This window comes from Macrotis lagotis, chromosome X, assembly GCF_037893015.1.
Source record: "Macrotis lagotis isolate mMagLag1 chromosome X, bilby.v1.9.chrom.fasta, whole genome shotgun sequence".
NCBI classification, from domain to species: Eukaryota; Metazoa; Chordata; class Mammalia; order Peramelemorphia; family Peramelidae; genus Macrotis; species Macrotis lagotis.
In genome coordinates, this window is record NC_133666.1 from 278,692,855 (window position 1) to 278,711,112 (window position 18,258).

The 18,258-nt window shown below is 34.8% G+C and overlaps 2 protein-coding genes across 2 annotated transcripts in view; both read right to left on the minus strand.

The window, feature by feature from the left end:
- The window catches only part of NNT (nicotinamide nucleotide transhydrogenase), a 112,943-nt gene that overhangs the window by 9,810 nt on the left and 84,875 nt on the right, over window positions 1-18,258 (minus strand). The window lies entirely within an intron of this gene.
- Window positions 8,122-11,705, minus strand: LOC141503435 (heat shock cognate 71 kDa protein-like). The gene is made up of 2 exons (XM_074208680.1): window positions 11,399-11,705; window positions 8,122-11,064 (listed from the first exon to the last, which is right to left on the minus strand). Exons 1-2 carry the CDS (start codon window positions 11,703-11,705, stop codon window positions 10,178-10,180), a joined length of 1,194 nt encoding a protein of 397 aa, XP_074064781.1. The 3' UTR covers window positions 8,122-10,177.

An 18,258-nucleotide genomic window follows, 5' to 3' on the forward strand; every position in this document is an offset into this window, starting at 1 on the left:
ATCCCATGAGACCCTGTCAAAGAGGGAGTCTAAATAAAAGAAAAAATATTTACCTGTTTAAATGTAAAACAACCAGTGCTAAAAGTAAATCTTTTAAAATAGTTTGGTATGGTTTAATTGTTTTGGTGAGTTAACTAGGTAACTGGGTAAAGTGACTTGCCCAAGCTCATACAGCTAGGAAATATCAAAGACCTGATTTGAACTCAGGTCCTCCTGATTCCATGGCCAGTGCTCTATCTACTTTGCCACTGAGCTGCCCCTAAAGTGTTTTGAATACAATTTTAGATTAGGGATAATCTTTATAAGAAAAGATACAATGTGCTATCTAATGATAACAATAAAAGATGGCTATTTTCAAATGAATACTGGCACTAGAGAAATCTGCTCACATAATCTTTCACACATCCACAGAATCTCATTTTATAGTTTTCTTTCTACTCCCCATAAAAATTCTATGAGATAATTCAGTATAATTTTACAATGCCAATTAGAGCCAAGGAAACTGAAACAAAGAGAGGTTAGTATTTATTTCCAGTGTTCCAAAAACTTTCTTTTTTGGCCATTGAAAGTAAAGTAAACAAAAAAACCCACACTATTAAGATTATAATTTGTGAACTATCTTCGGTTAGAAACCAGACTGAAATCAAGGAGAGTCAGTGGAAGAACAACCAGCAATGTGAAAAGCTATTAAAGATCATTAAAGTTTTTGCTCCTCCTACTCTGAGGCTCCTAAATCATCCTAGAAAACTAACTAATCCATCCAATGCTTAAGAATATCCATATAGAATGGGAATCCAAGCATAATTCTAGTGCTTCTTAGTAAAATAAATTGTCTTAAAAGTGAAAAAAACAACTTCTATCACATGGTAAACATTACTGATCAATCATAGTATGGTCTTGATTCTGCTTAAGTTGGTGGTATGAAATGTCATATGGAAACCTATCTGTCCCACATGTCTTATAGAAAAACTCTTACAAGAGCATTGCATTGAAAAATGATCAAGAAATGACAGGACAAACAATAAACTTCCTCAGACTGCCTCATCAAACACAGAATTGTACAAAACGTCAGAATCCTACTGAATCACTTAGCCAGGGAAGTTATCATAAGAAGGGGTAACCAAGTCAAAAGCCTGCTTGCACTTAGTCTAAGGAGACACTACAGGATCATGTTAAATCTGCAATGCTCTTCTCCCAGGGGAGAAGGAAACCTGTACTATTTAGAAGGGGAAATTCTCGAGAATGGGCAGGGAGGGATCAGAAACTGATAGTGCTCTGACTGAGAATATGGGTCAGTAACCAATAGAACTCTGATATGAAAGCTCCAGAGCAGGGAATGGATGTCTCTAATAGTATGAGCAATGATTATTCAGAGAATTCAGTACTCTGAGTACAGAAAAAGCCAGGGAAGTGGAAACTAGAACTCAAGGTCAGAAGTAAAGAAACCCTGACCATTCCATCCAGGAGTATGAAAGGAGTAAATCCTAGCCTTGGCACAAAGTCTTACATGAGAAATCAAAGATAGGTATATAAGAAAATAGAAGACAACAGCAAACACAATTAAGAAGTATGAGATGTCCAAGCAGTAAATTCAGAAGCTGAAAGTCACTTTATAGCAACTACAAATGGAATTTTAAAGGAAAACAAATAGCTTGGTTATAAGGAATCTGTATTACCTAGAATAAATGAAGCAAAAGATTAAAAAGTGAAATTATAATGAGATATTTGGGGTAAAAAAATTAAAGTAGGAAAAAAAAGCCTTGGAACAAAAGGGAAAAATATTATTATCAAGTAATGAACTCCCCTCAAATCAAAGCCACCACTTAAAACTCAATCACTCCATGAGACAAAAAGAAATATTAGAGTAAAATCACAGGATTCAAAAAAAAGAAGAAAGAAAATATAAGCTATCTTCTATTTAAAACAACTGACCTAGAAAAAAGTCAAGACGACACAATTTGAGCATCATCCTAATTCCTAAAAAACATGTCCAAACAAAAACCTGGATAACCATATTTCGAAAAACCATAAATAAAATTATTCATATCTTTTAGAACCAAAGTACAACATGAAAACAGAAACCATCCACCATATATCTCCTGAAAAAGTTGCTCCAATAAAGGTTATGGTCAAAAGCCAGAGCTTTCAAAACAAAACCAAAAAAAAATTGCTTTGAGAAAACAGAAAAAACAGAGGACTATTCAAGAATTTGAAGCAAATACAATAAAGAGTAGACAATCTTTCAATTAAACATTAATAAATAACAAAATAAAAGGCAAAAGAGAAAGGCTAATAACCAGAAAAAAATTACTCTTCAAGCTTTCTTATAATCCTGCAAGAGGAAAAGGGAATTTTTGTGAAATAGAGACCTTTAAAGCATTCCTAATAAGACCAAAGTGAAATGGAAACTTTAAAAAAGCAAACAAGGCGTAGTGGATAGAACACCAGCCCTGTAGTCAGGAGTACCTGAGTTCAAGTCTGGCCTCAGACACTTGATAATTGCCTAGCTGTGTGGCCTTGGGCAAGCCACTTAATTCCATTTGCCTTGCAAAAATCTTAAAAAAAAACTTTAAAAAAGAAAACAAAGAATCAAGAGAAAATGTAAATATATTTGAGCAACTAGAATGGCATAAATGATAATGAAGTGCTTATAGTTTAATTAGCAGGGCAGAGTGGGGGAGGTAAAGAGAAAGTATCCCTTCAAGAAATCTAATTATTTCAGGGGTCTTACAAGTTAAATAACAAAAACTGAAGGCTTCAGGGATGAATTTGCTCTGGCTTGATTATCTTAAAAGAGGAAAGAAAAAGAAGGCAAAAAGGAATGGATGGATTAAATGAAAGAGGTAAAACTCATTATTTCTCATAACTAAAGTATGCAAGAAGCTATTACAAATTTACAGGTTCTTAAATGTTTATAGCAACTCTTTTTGTAATAGCAAAGAACTGGAAATGGAGGAGATACCTATTAATTAGGAAATGGTAAAACACATTTTGGTATATAATGATGATAAAATGGTTGATTGGTTGATTCTTGTTATTGAAGAAGACCAAAATGACATCACTATGTTTGAGACAAATTACAGTGTGTTCAACTGTGGCTGATCAGACCCAGATGAGCTCAGAATGCTCTACCACAGGTCAGGCACAAATAGTCCATATGAACACCCTGGATGGGTATTCTAAACTTACATACTTCAAATTTCGTTTGAGATGCTTTGATTCTGCTTTCCTCATAGAGTGCAGCACCCTCACTGATAAGGGCATGCCATGCTGGGCATGGCTGTGTCAGTGTCAACGATGCTGTACAATCAATTCTAAAGTTGTTCAATGAGACTTCAGGGAGTACTCAGTATTACTTCTTCAGATACCCTTGTGAGTGCTTGCCCTGTATGAGTTCTCCATAAAATAATTCTTTTGGCAAATGTATGTCTAGCATTCTAACAATGTGTCTAGTCAGTCCATCATAGTTGCACTCTCTGCAGTAATGCTGGAATGCTAGGTAGTTTAGTTCAAGAAAGGACCTAAGTGTCTGGTATCTTCTCCTGCCAGGTGATCTTCAGAATCTTCCTAAGACAAATTAAATGAAAGTGATTCAGTTTCCTGACATGATGTTGGTAGATTGTCCAGGTTTCACAGGCATACAGCAATGAGGAGAGCACAACATCTCTGTAGATCTTCAGTGTGATAGTCAGTCTAATACCTCTTCTCTCCTTTCCAAGCCTCCCAAATACTCAGCTAGCTCTGGCAAAGCAAGTGTCAACCTCACAGTCAATGTGTGCTTCCCTGTAAAGGACACTGCCAAGGTAAGTGAACTTGTCCATAGTACTCAAAACTTCTCCATTTGCTGTAATTGATGGTTCTTTATATGGATGGTGTGGCTGGCTGATGGAGCACCTGGGTTTGCTTGGTGTTAACTGTTAGACCAAAATTATAGAATTGAACTATACTTTGCTGCATCTCAGCTTCAGCAGTTGCATTGAGTGCCCAATCATCTATAAACAGAAGCTCATGCACCAACACACCCTCCACTTCGGTCTTGTCTTGTAGCCTTTTCAAGCTGAAAATTCTGTCATGTTGTTTGAAGAATAATTCAAACTCCTAAGTTATTGTGAATATTATAAATATTCAAATCAACTAAAAAAGACCTATAAAGGAAAATGCTATCTACTTTCATATAGAGGTATGCACAGTATAGTTTTGCATGCATATGTATGTATATGTATGTGAATATAGACACACACACACACACCTTCTCTAGGACCGGGTAAGAAAGGGGTGGGGGAGATAGTTAAAAACTTAAAATGTAACAAAACAATTGAAGAAAAAAAGAAGAGATTACAAGTATGGAATAATGGTGGAGGGAGCAGATATCCCATGAACCTGACTCTTTTCTGAATTAGAGAAAGGATTGAATATATATATATATATACATATATATATATATGTATATATATATACACACACACACACACACATTGTAAAAAATGCATTAAACAACTGGAAAACAGATGAAGACAGAGATAGAGGAGAAAATGGTTTAAGAAGTTAGAAAAAGTCAAGACCAGAGAAGAATAAGTCAAATACAGTTTGCCTCTACAGATGCTAATTATAAAGTGTGACTGAAAGAGAAGAAAGAAAGAATAATAAACAGCTATTAGAGTCTAGGTAAGAAAAAGAGAGTTGGGGCAATGTAACAGAAGTAAACTGCTTCAATTATAGTTCACTAACTTTGCTCTTATTATTCCTGTTTTACCACCTCTTTTTTGTAAAGGGTGAGGATAAAGGAGTAAAGGAAAAAGGCAAAAACTAAAAGGATATGATGGAGGAAACAATGCAATGAACAATCATAATCATAAACATCAATAGGATGAATTCACATACAAAACAAAAGAGTAAACAAATGACTAAAAATGTAGACTCCAACAATGTATTGTTTAAAAGAAACACATTTGAGATAAAATTCATAGAGTTAAAATGAGAGGACAAAATAGAATTTATCACTCTTCAGATAAAATTTTAAAAGGAAGTACATTAATCATGATTCCAAACAAAGTAGCAGCAAAAAACAATGTGATTAAAAGAAATACCAAAAGAAACTACATTATACTAAAGGCATCAAAGAAAATAAAAAATAATGCCCCTGTTTAATATATAAGCCCTGAATAGCATGGCATCTAAGTATTTAAGGAAGACAACTGAATCATGGGGAGAAATAAACCTCAAAATTAGAGTAGATAAGGATATCAAGGACAGACAGATAAATTTTTTTGTTTTGTTTTTGCAAGGCAATGGGGTTAAGTGATTTGCCCAAGATCACACAGGTAATTATTAAGTGTCTGAAGTCATATTTGAACTCAGGTTCTCCTGACTCCAATGCCCATGCTCTATCTACTGTGCCACCTAGCTGCCCCCAGATATAGGAAAATTTAATAAAATGATCAAGAAAGATGTAAAAGATTTTTAATTATGTGATCAGTATTTAGCAATTACCAAATAAGAAAAAGAGTCCATGTTCCCGTATGTGATATTCTTACGAAAACTGACATTGTTATAGAGAATAAAAACATCACTAACAAATGCAGAAAAGTGAAATACTAAACATATCTTTTACTGACCCAAATGCAATTAATAATATGCAAATTATGTGCAATGAGACTTTTGAAAATAAACTTTAAACTTAAATAAAGATTAAGTAATTTAATGAATAGCTCAAATAATAAATCAGAAAATAGTTATGTCAAAAAAAAAAAGACAACAAGAAGAAAGCATTCCAAAACTTTGGGGATATAGCCAAAGCAGTAACTCTAGCCACTGTCATCAACAAAAAAGATAAAAAAGGAAATCAATAAATCAGGCATGCTACTAAAGGTATTAGAAATATAATAAATCTAAAAAACCTTGCATAAACACAAAAATTAAATTCTTGAAAAAAATCAAAAGAGAGAAACAAAATTAAAAGCAAAAAGAATGACACAACTGAAAAAATAACCAGGGATTGCTTTTTGGAAAAAATATAGATAAAACAGTTATTTTGATAGGAAGGCAAACAAAATCACCCATTTCAAATTGAAAAATAATTCACAACAATCTGAGAAAAATGAAAGAAACTATCTGAAATTAATCTATCTAGATACATGGCAACAACATTCATAACATTAAATGAATGAATATTTATAAAAATATAAGATATACAAATAATAGAACAGGAAACAGAATTTATATACCCAATCTCAGAAAACAAATTGAGAAAGTCATATTACTATCTCTAAAGGAGGAATATTAGATACTGTCTCTAAAGGAGAAATACTAAATACCTTTTCTAGGAAGATCAGAGGTATGGTAAGAACCAAAAAGTGATCTACTAGAGAAGGAAATGGCAAACCAACTTCAATATCTTTGCCAAGTACTGACGAGAACAGTATTAAAATTATAAAAAGAAATGACACCAGAGGAGTCTAGCATATTACTGGGGAAGAGAAGACAGTTTCAAGTAGCTCCAGAACTAATGAAATGGCTGGAGCAAAGTCAAAAAGAATCCCAGCTAGTAATATAAAAGTCCAAAGTTGTAAAGGTCAGTATTGGATAGGAACCTGTAATATAAGATCTGTGAACCAAGGTAAGCTAGATGAGTCAAACAGGAGATGGAAAGATTAAATATCAATATCTTCAGTGTCAGGAAATTTAAATGGACAGGAATGGATGATTTGAATTCAAGAATCCCTAAGAATTGGAGTAGTCTCATAGTCAATAAAAAAGATAAGAAAAGCAGTAGTGGGGTATAATCTCAAAAATGAGAGAATGATAGCTGTTTGAATTCAAACATCAGTAATTTAAGTTTAGCTCCAACTATTGGTGCCAAAGAGGCCAAAGCAGAATTGGTTTATTAAAAACTACAAATCTTCTAAAAATAGCACACATACATACACACAAATACACACAAGTCATTTTCATCGTTGGAGATTATAATATTAACATGGGAAATAAAAAGATATTTGTAATACTGAGCAAGTCTGACCTTGGAGTATAAAATGAAGCAAAAAATTTTCAAGATAACTTACTGGTCATGGCAAATTCTTTTTTTAATAATTCAAAATATGGCTCTATAAATGAACATCACAGATAATCAATACTTAAATGAGACTTATTATATGGTTTGCAGACAAAGAGATAGATACTTCATACAGTCAATTAAAACAAAATCTGGAGCTGACTGTAGTTCAGATTATGAGTTTCTTAGTCTAAAATTCAGACTTAAATTAAGAGGTATGATCTAAATAACATCCCCAATGAATATGACATGGAACTGCTGAATAGATTTAAGGAATTAAATATGATAGATGCAATACCTGAAGAACTACAGCCAGAACTTCACAATATTGTAAAAGAGGAAACAATTTTTTAAAAATTCCAAAGAAAGAGAAGAAAAAGAAGTAAAAATGTCTGTCTGGTGAGGTTTTACAAATAGCTAAGAATATAAAAAAAGTAAAAAGTAAAAGAAAGGTATATCCAACTAATTTCAGAATTTCAGAGAATAGCAAAAAGAACTAAGGTTTTCTTTAAATGAACAATGCAAAGAAATAAAAGATAATAAAATGAGAAAGATGAGAGATTTCAAGAAAATTAGAATTATCAGGGGAATTTTTTATGCAAAAAAAGTATGATAAAAGAAAAAAATGGTAGACACTTAGCAGAAGTAAAAAAAGATTAAGAAGGAGCAAGAATAAAAGAACTATATGAAAAAAAATCTTAATATCACCAATAACTACAAATCATATGATTATAGATTAGACTAAGACATCCTGGAAGTCAAATGGCCCTTAGGAAGCATTGCTAACAGTAAGGCAATTAGTGTAAGTGATGGAATTCCAGCTGGGCTAGTTAAAATCCTAAAAGATAACATTTTTAAAGTATTGTACTCAATATATTAGCAAATTTTGAAAATTCAAAGTGGTCAATGGATTGGAAAATACAAAAATAATTATAGCAATTCTTTTCATGATGGCAAAGATTAGAAATTGAGGTAATGCTCAACAACTAGGGAGTGACTGGACAAATTAAAGCATATAATTGTGAAGGAATAGTATTGTGCTATAAGAAATGACAAGGGGGGGCGGGGGGGGCAGAGCTAGGTGGTGCAATGGATAGAGTACCAGCCCTAGAGTCAGAAGGACTGCAATACAAATCCAGCCTCAGACACTTAATTACCTAGTTGTATGACCTTGTACAAGTCACTTAACCCCACTACCTTGCAAAATAATAAAAAAAAAAAGAAATGACAAGGAGATGGTTTCAGGGTTGGGGAGGGTTCTATATGAACTGATGTAAAATGAAGAATTGGGAGGGCACTGGGCAGTAACAGAAATGCTATCATCATGATCAGTACAATAATCCAAGAAAATTTCGAAAGACTCATGCTTAAAAAAAATGCTATCTACCTCCAGCAAGACAACTAAGGAACTATGAATGCAAATTAAATTATAATTTTCTTGCTTAATATTTTTTGCCTCTCTTGCGATATACCTAACATGGAAACATTTTTCCTGATTTCATATGTATACTTGATATCATTTTGCTTGCCTTCTCGGGGATAGGGGAGAAATGAGAGAGAGAGAGAGAGAAAGAGAGAGAGAGAGAGAGAGAGAGAGAGAGAGAGAGAGAGAGAGAGAGAGTGAGAGAGAGAGAGAGAGAGAATTTAGAATTCAAAATTTAAAAAGAAAAAAGGTTATAAATATATATTAGTTTTTAGAAAGGAAAAACAATAACTTTAGCAAAGTGACAGTATAAAGTAAATCATCAGCATTCCTGTGTGTTATCAATAAAACCCAGTGGGGAAAAAATAACCACAGAAAGGTATAAAATATTTGTAAGTCTATCAACCAAGTTACACATAGGAGTCAATATCCTATTAATCAAATAAATGGTCATTTATTTCCTTCCTTCTATATTTAGATATATTTCTCTCATTGTTAACAATCTCGCTGATGTGAATACTCCCCTTTGTCAACCATCCATGCAACTTATTTGTATATTTTCACTCCATTTGTCTTTGATCTATGAGTGCCTGTGAATCCTTTGGGGGGAGGGGGGTGTCTACCCAACATGAGCCTGATAAAAGCCTTGTCCCCAATACCTCTTCATAGTGGAGGTGACCCTCAGTTCTCAAAGCTCTGATAAGTTCTAACATAATAATAAATAATAACATAATAAGTTCTAACATAGACTTAGGGAAAGATAATATCTTCTTGCTGAGAAAGCTGGAAATTTATTGATTAATTCTTGGTCAAGGCAATCCATATAATTAATTGCCTACTTTGTATAAAATATGGAAATAAACCAGTGCAAACCATAGCCCTGCCCTCAAGGACCTTATAATTTCATCAAATAAAATGAAGGTCAAAAAGCTCTTGTCTCTTTCAATCCCACCAATCACTTCTCTATAAAAACAATCTCTGGAAATAAGACTGCTTTCTTATCACACACTTAATTTGAATTACAGGTTATACCAATCCAGAATTTCAATCATTCCTAAGGGCAAAATAAAATATGTAAAAAAAAAATTTAAAGTCTGCTGTTGTTATTTCAGTCATTATTAAAGCAAGAATCCTGCCCGACTCTTTGTGACTCAATTTGGGGTTTTCTTGACAAAGATCCAGGAGTGAGTGATTTGCCATTTCCTTCTCCAGTTCATTTAATAGATGAAGAAACTGAGGCAAATAAGGTTAAGTGACTTGCCCAGGGTCACACAGCTAAGGTTTGTCCTTCATTTTTTTTAGGTGCCAATTTTAAATACTTTATTTTCCAGGACAAAGAATTGTATTTCCACTTTTTTTTACAATACTGATAAAGTGCAGTGTTGTTCACTTCTCCCTCTGCACACATTCAAGTATTCAGAATGCCCAGATTTATACAGTAGCTTAAATGTTACTTTTAAACTGGCTACTGCCTTAGCTAAAATTTGAGTTCTTCAATTTTTGGGAAGTTGTGTGGAATGCTCTTTCTTCTGCTTTGTTTAATCAACTTCTTCAATGGTGGGTCCAGAAGAAACACCTCCGGATGGGGCTGCTCCACCCCCTGGGAACCCACCAGGCATGCCTCCTGGCATGCCTCCTGGCATTCCCCCTGCACTCTGGCACAGCTTAGTAATAATGGGGTTGCAGACCTTCTCCAATTCTTTTTGCTAATGCTCAAATTCTTCCTTCTCAGCCGTCTGGTTCTTATCTAGCCAGTTGATTATTTCATTGCATTTGTCAAGAATCTTCTGTTTGTCTTCATCAGCAATTTTCCCTTGCATTTTTTCATCCTCTACGGTAGCCTTCATGTTGAAAGTGTAAGATTCAAGGGAATTTTTGGAGGACACCTTGTCTCTCTGCTTCTCATCCTCAGCCTTGTATTTCTCAGCTTCCTGAACCATACGCTCAATGTCTTCTTTGCTCAGTCGACCTTTGTCATTGGTGATGGTGATCTTGTTCTCCTTGCCTGTGCTCTTATCCACAGCAGAAACATTGAGAATGCCATTTGCATCAATGTCGAATGTCACTTCAATTTGAGGAACACCCCTGGGTGCTGGAGGAATTCCTGTGAGCTCAAACTTGCCAAGCAGGTCGTTATCCTTTGTCATGGCTCTTTCACCTTCATAAACCTGAATAAGCACACCAGGCTGGTTGTCTGAATAGGTGGTGAAGGTCTGTGTCTGCTTGGTGGGAATGGTGGTATTACGTTTGATCAGAACTGTCATCACACCACCAGCAGTTTCAATTCCAAGGGAAAGAGGAGTGACATCCAAAAGCAACAAGTCCTGCACATTCTCAGACTTATCTCCTGATAGAATGGCAGCCTGGACAGCTGTACCATAAGCAACAGCCTCATCAGGATTGATGATCTTGTTGAGCTCCTTGCCATTGAAGAAGTCTTGCAGAAGCTTCTGGATTTTGGGAATGCGAGTGGAACCACCCACCAGGACAATGTCATGAACCTGTGATTTATCTAGCTTAGCATCTCTTAATGTCTTTTCCACAGGGTCCAGGGTGCCACGGAAAAGATCAGCATTCAGTTCCTCAAAACGGGCTCAGGTGATTGATGTGTAGAAGTCGATACCTTCATAGAGGGAGTCAATCTCAATACTGGCCTGGGTACTGGAAGAGAGTGTACGTTTTGCATGTTCACAAGCAGTGCAGAGACGGCGAACAGCCCTTTTGTTCTCACTGATGTCTTTCTTGTGCTTTCACTTGAACTTGGCAATGAAATGGTTGACCATGCAGTTGTCAAAGTCCTCTCCACCCAAGTGGGTATCCCCAGCTGTGGACTTGACCTCAAAGTTGCCATCTTCAATGGTAAGAATGGAGACATCAAAAGTACCACCTCCAAGGTCAAAGATCAACACAATTCTCTCGGCACCAACTTTTTTTGTCCAAGCCATAAGCAATAGCAGCAGCAGTTGGCTCATTGATGATACGGAGCACTTTGAGACCAGCGATGGTTCCAGCATCTTTGGTGGCCTGACGTTGGGAATCGTTGAAATAGGCAGGTACTGTGACCACAGCATTCGTGACAGTCTTCCCAAGGTAAGCTTCAGCAATTTCTTTCATCTTAGTCAAGACCATTGAAGATACTTCTTCTGTGTAGAAACTTTTGGTCTCCCCTTTATACTCCACTTGGACCTTAGGTCTGCCTGCATCATTCACCACCGTGAAAGGCCAATGCTTCATGTCTGACTACACAACTGCATCATCAAATCCTCGACCAATCAGAAGTTTGGCATCAAACACTGTGTTGGTGGGGTTCATTACAACTTGATTCTTTGCGGCATCACCAATTAAACGTTCTGTGTCAGTGAAGGCAACGTAGCTTGGGGTGGTCCTGTTTCCTTGGTCATTGGCAATGATCTCCACTTTCCCATGTTGGAAAACTCCCACACAGGATTAAGTAGTGCCAAGATCAATGCCAACTGTGGGTCCTTTTGACAAGGTTACTGGGGAGTCGGAGGTCATCGCTGACCGCACCGGAGGAGGAAAAGGGCTGCTGCTGTGCTGAATAGCTTGTCCTTCATTTTCAAAGAAGACCATGACATCAGGGAGGTAATGCCATGACAAGTAAGTGTGGATTTGAGTTTGGGGGGGTGGGGATGCTAGACTAGGTCACCAGTTTCACTTTTCCCTCCAGAGCCATCTGGGTTCAGTGACCAAATATGAATCAGGACAACTGGAGATGGCCCTGGATGTGAGACAATCAGGGTTAAATGACTTGCCAAGATCACACAACTAATAAGTGATAAGTGTCTAAGGTCCCATTCTCCTGACTCCAAGGCTAGCATTCTCTCCACTTCACCACCTAGCTGTCCTTTGAAAGACTTTGAAACTCTTATCAGAGCAATGATGAGATACAAGTCCAAAAGAATGAAAATGAAACACATCATTTACCTACTGATACAAAGGTGATGAATGTAACATGAAGAAAGAGATATGTTTTCAGTCATGGCTAATGTAGAAACTGTTTTTCCAGGTTTTATCTTTGGATTATTTTGGAGGGAAGAGGATAGTTGTGGAAGGTACAGATTAAAAACAGTTAATTTAAAAATAAAAAGAAAATATTTTTAAAAGAAAATAATACGGAATATTTCATCTAGGTGTCAAATATGTGGAAAAAGGAAGAATTTATGAACAAAAAAAAGAGATAGCATTACAATATGTAAAATGGTTAATTTTGATTACATCAAATTAAGGAGGTCTTGCACAAACAAAATTAATACAGGTAAAATTCTAAGGCAAGCAGAAAACTGGAGGGGGGAGAGTCATCAAATTTATCTGAAAAAGGCCTCATTTCTCCAATATATAGAAAACTGAATCAAATTTATTAGAATGAATCATTCTCCAATTAATAAATGGTCAAAGGAAATGAACAGGCAGTTTGGGGATGAAGAAATCAAAGCAATCTAGTCATATGACAAAATTCTCTAAATCAGTATTGATTAGAGGAATGCAAATTAAAATAATTCTGAAGTACCACCTCACACCTCAGATTAGATAATAGGATAGAAAAGGAAAATGGTAAATCTTACAGAGAATGTGGGAAAAGCTAGTAAATGTATGAAACCAGATTTGAACTCAGGAAGATGAGTCTTTCTGGCACTCTATCCATTGCATCACCTAGCTGATTAAAAAAACATGTAACACGAATACAGTTATTTTTAAACTGACTCAAGATAATGAATTTCCATAATGTTTAACGCTTTTATATAAATCCTACTATATACCCTTTTAACTATATCAGCATTGAGCAGAAAAATAAAACATTCTGAGGAAATTTCTCTCCAAAGAAATATCATCAATTTTCAGAAGAATTTCTGAAAGAAACTTGTCATCTAATCCAGTGACTTCATGGCACAGGAAGAAAAGAAACACAAGAAAAAAACACACACAAGAAACTGAGGACTAGGAAGTTGCCTAAGGAGAACTAAAGGTCACAAATCTGTCAATATCAGAACTAACATTTGAACCCAGTTTACGCACATCCATGTGTGTGTATTTGACTCTAAATGTTTTATTCTAAATTTTTTGATTCATTTGATTCTAAATTTTTACTGTGGTTTAGAAGAAACTGTGAGTCCATAAAAGCTTTGTCAGTGTTAAAGCAAGTTCTGGCAGGTCTTTCCAACTGATAAGGATTCAAGTATGGATTACACACACACACACACACACACACACACACACACACACACACACACACCTATTTATTTGTTTATTTATTTATTTATTTTCTTCATTCAGGAACAGCCAAGCTAAATTCAAAAAAGTTCAGAGATAGGCAGGGCTGCAGTTGATAATTTTTTTTGGTTATAATAACTCTTAAAGACCACCTACTAAAGTCCAGAGGGGTTGCAAACTGTCCATGCAAAGAATACCCACACCAATAAAATTACATGCATCCTTGAAATTCTGAAGCAGTGGTTTTCAAACTGTTACACACTTAAAAATTATTGAGGATTCCAAAGAGTTTCTGTTTCTGTTAGTTATAGCTATCAATATTTATCATACAGAAATGGAAAATAATAATTTTAAATATTTAAAATAAATTCATTAGGCTAACACATATGACATATTATGTTAAATTTTATATTTTCCAAAAAAAAATTTAAAGAGGTATTGCTTTACATATATTTGTAAATCTTTTTTCAGGTATGGTTTAATAGAAGATAGCTGAATTCTCACATCTACTTCAGCATTCAATTTGTTGGTAAATATACATAACACATCATGAATTATATATTATATGCATTATGTAATATAGATAATATTTTCTCCATATCTTCAAGCAAAACAATATTTACCATACATACATATACTTGTGTTTATAATTAGCCTTTTAAGACACAAAAGCACATTACAGACCCTCATTCAGCTTGATCTTTGCTGTGATCCCCCAACTAGTTTCCTGCTTTTATTTGCAGAAATTTAAGACTTTTTTTACTCTTTAGGTAGAGCATGGGAATGGGGAGGTATTACTCCGGGGGGGGATTATATTATATATTTTTTTTTCCAGGAGCATGTATACTTTAAAGCTTCTTTTTTTAGCCTACGCTGAGTTAAGTACTTAGCATAATTCAGTCAATCAAGTTTATTAAACTCTTATTACATACCAAGCAATATTCTAAGTGTTGGGGATACAACAAAAATCAAAAATGACCCCTATCCTCCTCAAGGAGTTCACATTTTAATTAGAGAGAAACCACACAAACAAGTGTGCAGTTGTAAGAAATATACTGTGCAAAGGTTATGATTAAGACATGGGAATTCAATAGTATCTTCACTATTCCATTCAACTAAATATGCAGTTATTGAACACTGGCCAGGTGGCAAAAAGGATAGAGACTGGCCTTGGAGTCATGAGGCCCAGAGTTCAAATATGGTCTCAAGACACCTGACAGCTCCTAGCTGTGTGACCTTGGGCAAGTCACTTAACTTTACTGCCTTATATCCAAAGTCATTTCCAGTCATCCTGATTCACATCTGATCTCTACATCCAGATGGCTCTGAAGGAGAAAGAGAAGTAGATGAATTAGCACAGAACCCCCTCAAATTCAATTCCTGTGCTTGTCATGGCATCACCTGCCTGATGGCATGGTCTTCTTCAAGAATGAAGGGCAAGGGCAGCTGGGTGGCACAGTAGATAAAGCACCAACCCTGGAGTCAAGAAGTCCTGAGTCCAAATCTGCCCTCAGACACAAAAATTACTTAGCTGTATGATCTTTGTCAAATCACTTAACCCCATTATCTAGCCAAAGGAAAAAAGGCATTAAGGACAAACACCATCATCACCAAATATCCAAGTTCTAAGTACATAAATGTGAACTAGCAAAGCCCTTGCCTTCAATGTCTATAGAGTGTTCTACATTTTATCAAGGCAACAGTGTGAGAAGGTCAAAGCAGAAAGCAAAGTGTTTTGGAAAATTTGAAAAGGAGAAATACTGTCCAATATGTTTATGTATATTTTTTACATTCTTTAGAACAATTATTAAAGATTGTTCTGTAGACTCTGGGTTAGAGTTCCCAAGACCCTTTCAGAGTACCTGTAGGTCAAAGCAATTCTCAAAATATTACCAAGGTGTTATTTTCCTATCAATACACTCCTCCTTTTTGAACTACTTAGCTATATGAGGAAAGATTTTCTTCATATACTTTAACCAAAACAATGTATCAGAACAGATCAAGGGCAGAAGCATACATGAGAATCCAGCTGTCTTGTATTAAACCAGACATAAAAAAATCTGCAAAAATGTATAAAACAATGTTCCTTTTCTCTCAAATTTTTTCTTGCTTCAAAAATATAGAATTTTTAAAAATTTATCATTTTTGTTAGCCTAATAGGCTTAATTATTTTTATTTTTTAAATCATCAGATTTAACTTCTAATTTACTAAATATTGATAGATGTAATCCACAATACAAAAGCTCTTTGGGGTCCTCAATAATTTTTAAATCATTTAAATGGTTGGGAACCATTACTTGAGAATTTTAGAGTTGTATAATTTCATTGGTGATAGACAGAATTACAAAGGGAGTCAATTATAGTAAAAATAAGTTATCAAAACATTTTAAAATACAAATTCATAAACCCTGGAAGAGTGTAAAACAAAGTGGATGAAAAAATACATATTGCCCAAATTGGGCCATACAGTTGTAAAGGTGGTCTGTTGAGTTGTCAGTCAATTTAATATGTACAGACATAAAAAGATAAAATACAAGTGAAAATATAAGTTTATAAGTCACATATACATATTTATATATATATATATATAAAGATATTTCAATACATACATATATGCTATAGTACACACATAAACACTATATAAGGATACTTAACTGAATTAAGAATTGAGAAGGAGAAAATTTAGACTGGACCACATTGTGAAACTGCAGTGTTTTAAAATAATCCTAAACTCATTTCCTCAAAGTTCTTAACAAAATATTATCCTGGTGATACTACATGGCTACAAATCATAAGACACCACAATCTCAAAAAATCAAAATTACAAATAATTGAAAGGCAATGGAAAAGTACACAATAAGCATGGATCTAAATAGGTTCAGCCTCAATAATTTGAGCCGGAGAAGAGTGAGAATAGATACATTAACATGGAAACAACTAAAAAGGAAGTAGATTGACTATATAGCTAGAATAATAGACAAGAGATTTATATTCCAAAAAGTACAATGAAAACCCTCATCTCAATCCTAGAGATATAAAAAGAACCAGAAGACAACTTCCAGCACACTAATCTTCTATAGAGCATATTATGAATGTATGCCCCATACACTTAACACATATGTAAATACAAGTTCAAGAATTGAAAAGAGGGGGCAGCTAGGTGGCACAGTGAATAGAGCACCAGCCCTGAGTTCAAATCCAACCTCTTAAATAATCCAGACACTTAAAATAATTACTTAGCTGTGTGACCTTGGGCAAGTCACTTAACCCACTGCCTTTCAAAAAAAGGCAAAAAAAAAGAATCGAAAAGAAAGAAAAGACATGGAAAAGGGAGGGATAGTAGCAATACTTGGAAAATCAAAGATGCAATTAAATTTCAAAGTAGGGCCAATGTCATTTTGGTGGGATTAGAAATTTGAAATCATAATGTTAAGTATCATTTACAAAAAGCATGATTTGAAATGGAACTTTAATGGATTATTAAAAATAGGAAGGAACTGAGATAATTTAACTAGAAGATAAGAATAAACTAATAACTGGTTTACAAATATTTTGTACAGGAGAATAAATTACTATTTCCTAGTTTCACCCTAAGGAATTGGATTTTAAATACAATAGAAATAATTCAAAAACAAAAAACTTTGAGCATAGTTTAAATATTTTAGTTGACTTATTAATGATTTTCTTTGAAATGATTTCAAATGAAATATCTAAATAGATCCTAAAGCAACAAAAAACAGAGTGAAACAACTTCTCAGCTCAAGATGTCTTGGAGAAACATCAAGAAAGGTCTATCTCACAGGGGTAAAAGGGGAGGTATAGTGTAGCTCAATAACCTAGATCCCAGCTCAGCAGGTCAGCAATGAGGACCCCAACTGGAAGGTAAACTTCAAAATCCAGATCCCTGGTGCAACAGGAGGGAATGGATCAGGCTACCCTAACACATGAAGCAAGAAGCCAATGTGGAAAAACAAGGACCAGACTCCCCCCCCCAGCTCCCAATAAAAAATGCTTCACAGTGTACCCCCTATATCCAGGAGCAGAGCTCAACTTTCAAAATGAGCAAAAAAATAAAAAGAGCACCAACCATAATTATGCTGACAAGGGAGGAGTAAAAAATGCCATCTCAGAAAAAAGAAAGCAGTGACAAAAAAAATCTTCATGTGAAGGCTCAAAGATTTTTTGAATTTGAAATTGGTTTCAACTGCAAAAAATCCTCTTGGAAGAGCTCAAAGAAGATTTTAAAAACCAAAGAAGAGAGAAAGAAGAAAAACTGAAAAAAGAAATAAAAATTATGAAGAGCTATGAATAATTGAACCAAAATTGACTGAAGAAAACAATACCTTTAAAATTAAAACTGAAAAATTTAAAAAAGAAAACAACTTCTTCAAAAGTAAAACTTACAACTGGAAAACTCTTTTAAAAGTAAAACAAACCAGGGCAGTGAAGTGGCACAGTGGATAGAGCACCGGCCCTGGAGTCAGGAGTACCTGAGTTCAAATCCAGCCTCAGACACTTAATTACCTAGCTGTGTAGCCTTGAGCAAGCCACTTAACCC

Excerpts from the sequence above, each read along its gene's own strand:
- LOC141503435 (XM_074208680.1), bottom strand. The coding sequence starts at position 11,705 with ATGAAGCATTGGCCTTTCACGGTGGTGAATGATGCAGGCAGACCTAAG. Across the intron at positions 11,065-11,398 it reads TTATGGCTTGGACAAAAAAA|CCCGTTTTGAGGAACTGAAT; the intron begins GTTGGTGCCGAG and ends CAATCACCTGAG.